General features: G+C 41.3%; 2 protein-coding genes across 3 annotated transcripts; one reads left to right on the top strand and one right to left on the bottom strand.

The window, feature by feature from the left end:
• Positions 1–2431: 2431 nt before the first annotated feature.
• xpa (xeroderma pigmentosum, complementation group A) lies at positions 2432–4351 on the top strand. Its single transcript, XM_072384547.1, has 5 exons — positions 2432–2835; positions 2942–3047; positions 3524–3689; positions 3859–3976; positions 4059–4351. The coding sequence occupies exons 1-5, from the start codon at positions 2553–2555 to the stop codon at positions 4211–4213; spliced, it is 828 nt and encodes a 275-aa protein (XP_072240648.1). The 5' UTR covers positions 2432–2552; the 3' UTR covers positions 4214–4351.
• Positions 4352–5170: 819 nt separating this feature from the next.
• On the bottom strand, positions 5171–8880 carry kpna7 (karyopherin alpha 7 (importin alpha 8)). 2 transcript variants are annotated; one of them, XM_072384546.1, is made up of 12 exons: positions 8792–8880; positions 8571–8708; positions 8416–8498; positions 8072–8240; positions 7866–7965; positions 7627–7709; positions 6827–6913; positions 6562–6738; positions 6186–6419; positions 5759–5941; positions 5519–5665; positions 5171–5401 (listed from the first exon to the last, which is right to left on the bottom strand). In XM_072384546.1, the coding sequence occupies exons 1-12, from the start codon at positions 8864–8866 to the stop codon at positions 5315–5317; spliced, it is 1563 nt and encodes a 520-aa protein (XP_072240647.1). In that variant the 5' UTR covers positions 8867–8880; the 3' UTR covers positions 5171–5314. The 2 variants fall into 2 exon arrangements, with proteins under 2 accessions (XP_072240647.1, XP_072240646.1); XM_072384545.1 differs by having other exon boundaries at positions 5322–5665.
• Positions 8881–9140: the final 260 nt, after the last annotated feature.

The following is a 9140-nucleotide window of genomic DNA, read 5'->3' as shown; positions in this document are numbered from 1 at the left end:
AAGGATGTGTATATTCAATTTTGCTTGTTTTTTTGTTTGTTTCCTGTTTTGTTTTATGCGGTTTCCAAACTGCCAATAAAAGCGGGTGAAAATAAACATGATGTGAGGCAAGTATTGGGACCCATTATGGACCTTGCTGAAACAGCAAGGTAGTGTCATTAGTGTCAATGTCGTCCATCTTGTCTTCATCATTGCACCACCTGTTGCTGCTGAACTGCCTGACTGCCCTAGTATATACAGAGTATCAGACTTGTCTGTTTGAATAATCTGACAACTATCAGTGCCCCAAACTGCTCAGAATATTCAAGAGAAACAAGCCCCTTGTGTTAAATATGACCCAGTAATAACCTGTACACAGTACCAGCCAATGCATTGCAAATTGGTTTGATATATTCCTTATGTTGCCTGCTTTCTCTGTTCTCTGCTCCACCCCTCCACCCCCACAACCCCCCCATGTCTGTGAGAAATGTTCAACGAAGGCTCTTTGGATGTCCCTCAGCAACATCAACGTCTATTATTCATTTATAGAAGTACAGAAATTGGGAACCTTTAAAAAAGGAAATTGCGGTGCAATCTTGAAACAACAGAGGAGATAAATAAAAGCAAAATATGGTGTCCTGTTTGATTATAATTCTTTGTTTTTTAGAATTTTTATATTATGTGTGCTACCCTGGTCTTGGAAACTGTATTCAAGCAAAATTTGCATTTGTGTTGCTTTTTCATTTTAAATGTAAACACATTTTTTAGACTCCCAAATCTGACTTTCCCTTATAGATTTAATTATAAAATCGGAAAAAAAAATCAACTCTACATTCCAAACATTTTGTATGTTTTCACATTTTTTTCCTAAATCAATGTAAAATTGAGGTTCCATATAATTCCCTCCATCCATTCCCAATGTCAAAAAACTTCAATTGTGTGTTTATATGTATAAAGAAGTTTATGAATTGTACATGGAGACATACTGTATGTGAATATAAGCTCCTGTATTTAGTCCTAGTCAGCACATGCAGTAGTTTATAAACATCAGTACAATTTTATTTGCTCACACTCCAGTTCAGATGTAGCTTGTCGATGCAGTATCGCCTCTATTTTACTTTCTTTCCTTTTTATGTCTATGGATCATCTGAAGGCGAAGGATGTTTGTATGAATGAGTGCATTTACAAATGTCCATAAGAACTTGACCAGTTTCAATACCATGACAAATAGTGAAATGGTTTTGTATCTCCCTCATGTGTTATGTAAGTATGGAATCTTATTCACATACTACTTGAATCATGTACTATACTGTAAAAACATATATTATTTATCTCTGTATAAACTGTTATGGTCAAATAAATGAAAACTTAAATTTTCAAAAGGATCATTGTCAGTTTTCATTGAGTTCATTGTCAGCAATAAACACTGCACAGGTCCAGAATAGACACTGACACTGGGCTTTTTTTTGGCTCAACATCAGTTAAGATGTTCTTATAGCGTTACAATAAAACAGAATAACATTCTGTATAGTAACTTTATCTCATGGCGATATCTTAACTATAATGAGCCACATTTCAAACTTCCACACAACACCTGACAAATTTCATCATTTATCAGTATTTGAAGAGGTTTACTTTGACATAAGCCAGGCATCCTCAGCCTCTCATAGAATTATGCATGGCTGGCTGCCATGGTCAGCATTATGTGGTAGAGATTAACAGGACACCTGAGGGCAACCAGCAAAGGACATACTCACCTGTGTTCTTTCTATCTGCATTTTGGGGACATCTGAGGACATGTCCTCACTGTGCATGTGTGGATTTTATCCTCGTACTCCGGCTTCCTCCAACCATTCAGAAACATGCATGTTAAGTTAATCTGTTATTCTAAATTGACCGCAGGAGTGAGTGTGTGTATATATACCTTGTCTCTGTGTGGCGCTGTGATGGACTGGGGATCTGTCCAGATTATACCCTGCCTCTTGCTCGATGGCAGCTGGAAATAGGCACCAGTCCCTCCTGACTCTAAGATGGATAATAATAGTATGGGGTATGAATGAATAACTTCATCAGATCATCAAGCCCAGAAAGGAAAAGTTTAGTCAAAATGAGGATTTATGAGGGATTGCAACAGTATTGGGGTCAAGAAACAAAAGGCAGGCACTTGTGTTCAGCAAGAAGGAGTAATAATGGCCGCGTTTCCCAGATTCGCTAAGAGCTTCTTTAATCTGGGAAACGCGGCCAATAAGAGTAGTGAGACACAGAAAATAGGAAATTGAAATAACCTGGTGAAGAATTAGACAAAGTAAAAGAAAGTATCTTGACTTTGGGTGTTGGGACAGGGAGGACTGTCATGGGATTATTGAAAGCAGTAGGTCGTTCCATTAGAATTAAAACGGATGACGTATCAGATCCTGAGGATGGCAGTAATTCTACTTCGAGCAAGTTAGCTGCCGATAAAAACTCCACAGAAGAAGAAACCGGAAGTATGTCGCTGTCCGTTTCATAACAATAGTATAATACAACACATTGTATGACTCCAAACCGCACACACTGTGTTGTGGCAGAGCAGCATGGATCGGCCAGAATCAGAGGGAGATAATGCTGCCGGTCCCAGCCCGGAACAGAGTCCAAAACCCGAGCTTTCTGCAGCTATGCGGGCTAAAATCGAGCGGAACCGGCAGCGAGCGTTGATGCTCCGACAAGCCCGACTAGCGCGTCAGCCTCTGTCCGCGGTGGAGGGCGCTACTTCGGCCAAAGTTTCCAAGACCATCGACTCCGGTGCTGGTTTCTTCATCGAGGATGAGGAGGACGGAGAGGGAGAGCAGAAGACCAAGAAGGTGGTACATCAGCCAGGTGTGTTTGTGGATTCCGTGGAATGTATGAGTTTGTGTGTGTTTGCGCGCGCGCGTTTTTTACATTGTTTTCAGTGTCGTGTGTGTGTGCGCTTTTTTTTTCTCAGCTCCGGTGATTGAACCAGAGTACCTGCTGTGTGATGACTGTCAAAAGCCATTTATGGACTCCTTCCTCAGCAACAGCTTTGACTTGTCTGTGTGTGACAAGTGCAGGTAAACACACACATACACACACACACACACCTAGTTTGATTGAATTATGAATAGATTAAGTTTCAAATACAGTTTTTTTTTGTTTGTTTTTTTTGCATTTTGTGCTGCTGTAATTTTTCATAGGTGATATCAAGGCAAATGAAAAACAAGTTTTGTGGTTTGACATGCAATCACAGATTCACTAACATAACTGAATAAAGGAGAAAATGAAGCATTAGATTGTGACAACCCTTTTGGAAAAAAACAAACATTATTTCTGTTACTTGTATGCAAATTTTACTAGTTCCATTTAAGGCAGATATGTGCAAATTTAGATATGTTTAAAGTATGTCTTAAGGTGGTTTATTGTCACATTTCCATCTTTTTAGGATAACAATATGATTTTAAGACAATCAGAATAGAAAGCTTCATTGTCATGGCACAGAAGTACAACAAAATTAAGGTGGATTGACAATTGAAGCCTTTGTCCTCTTAAGAGACAACGAAGAGAAGCACAAGCTGATCTCCAGAACAGAGGCCAAGCAGCACTACCTGTTGAAGGACTGCGACTTTGACATAAGAGAGCCTCCTCTCAGGTTTATCCTGAGGAAAAACCCTCATAACCCACGCTGGGGGGATATGAAGCTCTACCTCAAGCTACAGGTACTCATGATTTTTCATGGAAATACACTTGTTCTTTATCGTTGACTTCTGTGACAAGGACTGCGATATGTTTATGTGTCGTACTTTAACACTATCCTGTGGATGAAGCCCATAGAATAACAATGAAATATAAAAACATTTACCTAAAATGTTTGTTTGTCTGTCTCAGGTGGAGAAGAGATGTATGGAGGTGTGGGGTTCAGAGGAGGCCTTGGAGGAAGCCAGAGAGACGAGGGAAGAAAACAGAGAGGTGCAGAAACAAAAGCGCTTCAACAAAAAAGTCAAAGGTTGGTTTGCTGTGTGAGGGGAGGATCACATGCCAAATCAGTCAAGCTATGTGATGTTAAACTGTGTGTGTGTGTGTGTCAGAGCTGCGCAGGGCAGTGAGGAGCAGCATGTGGACCAAAAACACCAGCACTCACCAACATGAGTACGGACCAGAGGAGGTGGTGGATCCAGAGGAAGACCTCTACAAGAAAACTTGCACCACTTGTGGACATGAACTTGCGTACGAGAAGATGTAGACACATGTAAAGACCATTTAAAAGCAAAAAGTCTGGTGCTTCTGCAGGAGACAAACTCTCTGCCAAGAGCAATCCTGCTCAGAATAATTGTGAGTACATCATTTTGAATATCTTTGTAAATAAATGCAAATATGTCAATTTAGTGTAATCAGGTTGTTTTAATAGTCAAAACTTAAATACAAACATGAAATATATCCCAGACAAAATCATCCCACACGGATATTTGGCAACAATAAAGCCTCAAAATGTTTCACTTGGACTTCTAGAAACTTCTTTCATCTGCCTGGTGGTAGTTTCTGACACGCTGTTGCTACTATGACTTAAAGTTCAAAGGCGTCCTTTTTGCTCTTACCAGGGGTTTGCAATGGGATTCAGTTTGTCAGGAGTCAGTCATTTTAAAGGTATACTGCTGTAGAAAATTGGCAGTTAGTGTTTGAGGCAGCAACTCAAATTTTGCCCTTTCCCATCCATTGCAGAGTAATGCTACAATTAATTTAGCTCTGAGGCAGGATGTTGGAAATGGAATTTACAAAAAAAAAAGTTGCCATTTGTCTTTTACAAGTTGGAGATTGGAAACTCTGCTTATGAAAGCAACTCATGGGAGATAGACTGCTGGCCAGTTACAGAACATAGTGTAGAGGAATAGAGTTCCAGTTATATTCTGATTAAATAGTTACACTGGAGGGAAGTGTTTATGAAAAGTCCTCATTCAGGATCATCAGCACTATGGAGCAAGAATTTGTACAAATGTTTGACTACAATATCTTCGGCAAGATATGCCTCCAAACTTGTGACCCAGTACCTGTTGCACCGTTTTCCTGTAATACCGTCAAAGGTCACTCTAAATCTTAAATTTCACAAGAAAATGCAGTTTTTCCCACGGAGTTTCTCCTTCCATGGATGGTCTTCAAGAGCTGATGCCGCCCCCCCCCCAATCCATTGGAAAAAAAAAAAAAAACAAAAAAAAAAACAATAGGATCACCAGTGTACATGAAGGTGTTACAAGCCAAAGCACACTGAAAGTCTTACACATGTAGCCAGGACCAGAAACAAATATGAGCAACAAGTTTATTTTTCTTTACATGAATTTATCAAAACACTTTAAAATTCAAAGGTTCTCTGAACATCAGAAGTCTGAAGTACAAATTCATTCTCTGTAGCGTCAACCTGGACTTCTTCAATTGCACCCTAGGAGAAGAAATTATAAGTTTTCAAACTTGTGGATACACACAAACCGCACATGCAAGCATAATGCGCTAAGCTGTAAGTGTTTAATATCAATATGGGTAGTGAAGTTAGACTTACATCACTAAAGTATTTCTCGATGAGGCTATGCGCAGCCTCGTACACTACATCATTGTCATGGTTTTGCAGCGTTTCAATGCGTTCCAACCCTCCCAGTTCTTCAATCAACAGGCTAAGCTTCTCCGTTTCACCAAGCTTCTCAGCTGCCTGAAGTCAGTTACCAAAACCCATCTGATCAAGGTCTGGTTTTGATCCAATCATTAAGTTTAGAAAACTTGTTTTTAATGGTGTTGTTCTCACCATGAACATGTTGTTGATGGCTTCTAGTATGACTAGAATAACTTTAGCATCTTTGACCTGCAGCAGGTTGATGATGGCTTCCAGAGCTCCACTCTGCACCAAATGGACCACCTGCTCTACAGTGCCACCACTGGTGAAGTTTGTCACTGCCCACACTGCCTCCTTTTGAGTCTTGTAGTCTCCCTGAGAGAGTGAATGAAGGGGGAAAAAAAGTTTTAGGTGTTAAGCTAATGAAGGCTTCAGGAGAGGGGCAAAGGAAGTCCAGCTAACTTGAAATTAAGCCGAATTGTATTCGTTTCATCTCCAAGCAGCAATTTGCAATGTTAAAGTCTGGCACCAAATAGTCATGACTGAAATGAAGTAGAGACTTTCCTCGTCAAAGCAGTTCTTGACAAGCATTTGCATAAGCGATCTGAAAGCTACTTACATTCCTGAGCAGTTCCACAAGGGGAGGAAGTAGGCCGCAGGTTATGAGCTGTTGGATTTGCTTACAAGGTCCAGCAGCAATGTTTGACAGTGCCCACGCTGCTTCTTTCTGCACTGTGGATTTTGGGTGCCTCATCAACTCTGGTAGGATGTTAAGGACACCAGCATCGATCACCATCTGGGTGTGCAGGTCAGAGCCACTCACTATGTTCCCGATGGAACGGAGAGCTGGGGTCTGGAAGCACAAATTAAAGCGATCTTTAAAAAAAAAAAAAAAGTTACTTAGAAACAAACCCCTCAAATATCTATAGAAGGGAAAAAATAAATGCAATTCATTTTTAAGCCCAGAGATGGGTTATAATCTGAGACCACACTACCACAATGCAGAGGTCCTTGTGGTTCATGAGCGCTACAAGTCGAGGGATGATGCCAGTTTTCACTACAACATCAATGCGATCATTATTGCCATCTGAAAGGTAAGAGACTGCCCAGCACGCGTCGGACAAGATGTTCTTGTCGTTGAGGTGGAGCAACTGGATCAGAGAAGGAAGCATCTGAAGGAATATTGGATATGGCACATTAGTTTTGCTGGCATAGCAGCTTTAACTGAAAGAGCTCTTACAGAGCAGTGGTTTCACTTACCTGCTGGACAGCAGACAAGGGTGGACACGGGTTCTTGTTTCGACACAAGTTAGACAGAGTCCATGTTAGATTACGCAGGTATCCAACCTGCAGTTATAGATGTCTATTAATGGAACTGTACAGCAGTAAAGTTTACCTCTTCCACAGTTGAGCAGATTTGTACTCAGTAATTTTGAATCATTAAAATCGTACAATTTAAAGTACATTTAAACTCCAGAGAGTTTTTAAAAGGTGGATGCAGGCACGATGTACGAGACCTGTGTTTCAAAGTGCAAGACGATTGATAACAGCTGGTTCCATTTGATTCCAGCTTCTAATATCAAGTCAGAACATAAACCAGGTCCCTAGATCAGTGGTCTTGTAGTTCTGAAAATAGCTTCAATTAATAAGGTCTTAAATCCCACCAATCAGGTTTCAGGTATTATCCAACTGTATACTCTTGTGCAAGGCAATCCAGAGTTTTAATTTAAAGTGAGACTAAATGTAACAAAATTACCCCGTTCATGTATTAAACAGGAACTACATGCAGGGAAATGTATGCATGACAGTTTGACATGGAATGAAACATTCTCTTGCAGTGTGTTCGAGTTCAACTCTGTGCCTTTTCCCCCGGTGAGGTGCACTATGGTGCCATCTAGTGTGTGCTACTGCCTTTAGCTCTAGCAGTGTAGAATTTAATCAGAATCACTTTATTAATCCCAAGAGGAAATTATTTTTGCAACAGGCAGCAGGTTTATGCACATGCACCGACGGAACTATGGTGCACAGTTTTGAGCCAGTCATGTAAAGCTCTGACTTACTGGTGTGTCTGGGGAGATGCGAGCAAGCAAGGCTGGGACGACATTGCACTCGATCAGGACATCTCGATAAGCCGACCCATCACCTGCCAAGAGTTTACAATTGTGATTTAAAACTACTGAAGTGGGTTGTTGGTGCACAGTTTCCTCACTTTACAAAACCCAAAGTCAGCATTTTGGTACAGTTTGAGACACCGCTTCAGTTCAACTTCACACATGACTGCAGTTTAGTTTGTTTTCACCTGCAATGTTTCCAAGAGCCCAGACAGCCTGTTCACTGATGTGCAACATCGGTGAGGCCAGCAAGTTGATAAAAGCTGGTACAGCCCCATGATCCACCACCTCAGAGCAGAAATTCAGTTCTTGTGAGCATGACTTGATGTGTTCATTGTTACAATGGCAGTCAGCTGCACATAAGGCATGCGCCTCTTCATTTCAGCACAGATACCTGCTTTGTATGCCAAGATGTCCCAGAGGCAATGTTGGTAAGAGCCCAGGCTGCTTCAAACTGCAGTGCTGGCTCATCATCCATGGCCAGGAAAGACACAAAACGGGACAGCAGGCCTGCATCTATAATGGCTTTCAGAGGAGGATCACGCCCAGTAGAAAGCAGCTTCCTGAGGGAGGGTTAGGACATTGGGATATTCAATTAGCCGCCACTTCTAAAAGTTCCCCCAGGAGACATCCTTTTATTTAAGCTTATTTTTCTCTTCATATACTTTTTTAGAAAAATCATGACAATAAATACTTGGCCTCACATCTAAAAACAGTTAATCATCCCTGATGGCTCACCTGGCTGCCTGACAGCCTCGTGTCTGGGACTCTCTGCATTCGCCGTTTACGTCTTTGATAATGTCCTCGATCCTCAGTGTCACCTGTAGGACAGATACGGCAGGTGAGAAAATTCACGGATTTCAATGCGGTTATTTAAGGTTTCGGGAAAGGACCTTCTCGCCGTTTCCAGGAGAAAGGGCGTCCTCGTCTGGGAGGGACGACAGCGTTATGTTTCGTCTCTTGAGAAAATTCTCGTTTTTCTGAGCTTTGCGCAGCTCCACGCACTCTGAGATCCTTTTCTCCCGAAATTTCTGCGAGAGGGAACGGGGTCGTTTTGATAGAATTGCTTTTATGTAGGACTTTAACAGTTAATTTTAGTTAATCGGCTACTTACTGCAAGATCTTTGCCCTTGTTTTTATATTTGGAGAGCCGCTCGTCAACACAGTTTTTGGTGGGCATGTTTGACATCAACGCACGTTTGAGCTGCTTGACTCAAACTAACGGAACCAATGAGTTTCTAGAGAGGGGGTTATGAATTGCGGCGCAGCCCCAGGTGAATTAGATTAGGCGTGAGTCTGTCCATGATTGATTGTTAACGTACAGCTGTGCGCCTTCCAGTCAAGTATCCAACCTTTCAAGCAGACGCTTATCACGCATGGACAAATTCAAAGTGGGTGTGAAAAACGATTTTTGTACAATGTGTATAATATCGAACATTTCTGCTGTCTTTTCCTTTCAAACG

This window comes from Leuresthes tenuis, unplaced genomic scaffold, assembly GCF_036924035.1.
Source record: "Leuresthes tenuis unplaced genomic scaffold, fLeuTen1.0.hap1 SCAF_4, whole genome shotgun sequence".
NCBI lineage: Eukaryota > Metazoa > Chordata > Actinopteri > Atheriniformes > Atherinopsidae > Leuresthes > Leuresthes tenuis.
This window is presented reverse-complemented; position numbering and strand designations above follow the sequence as displayed.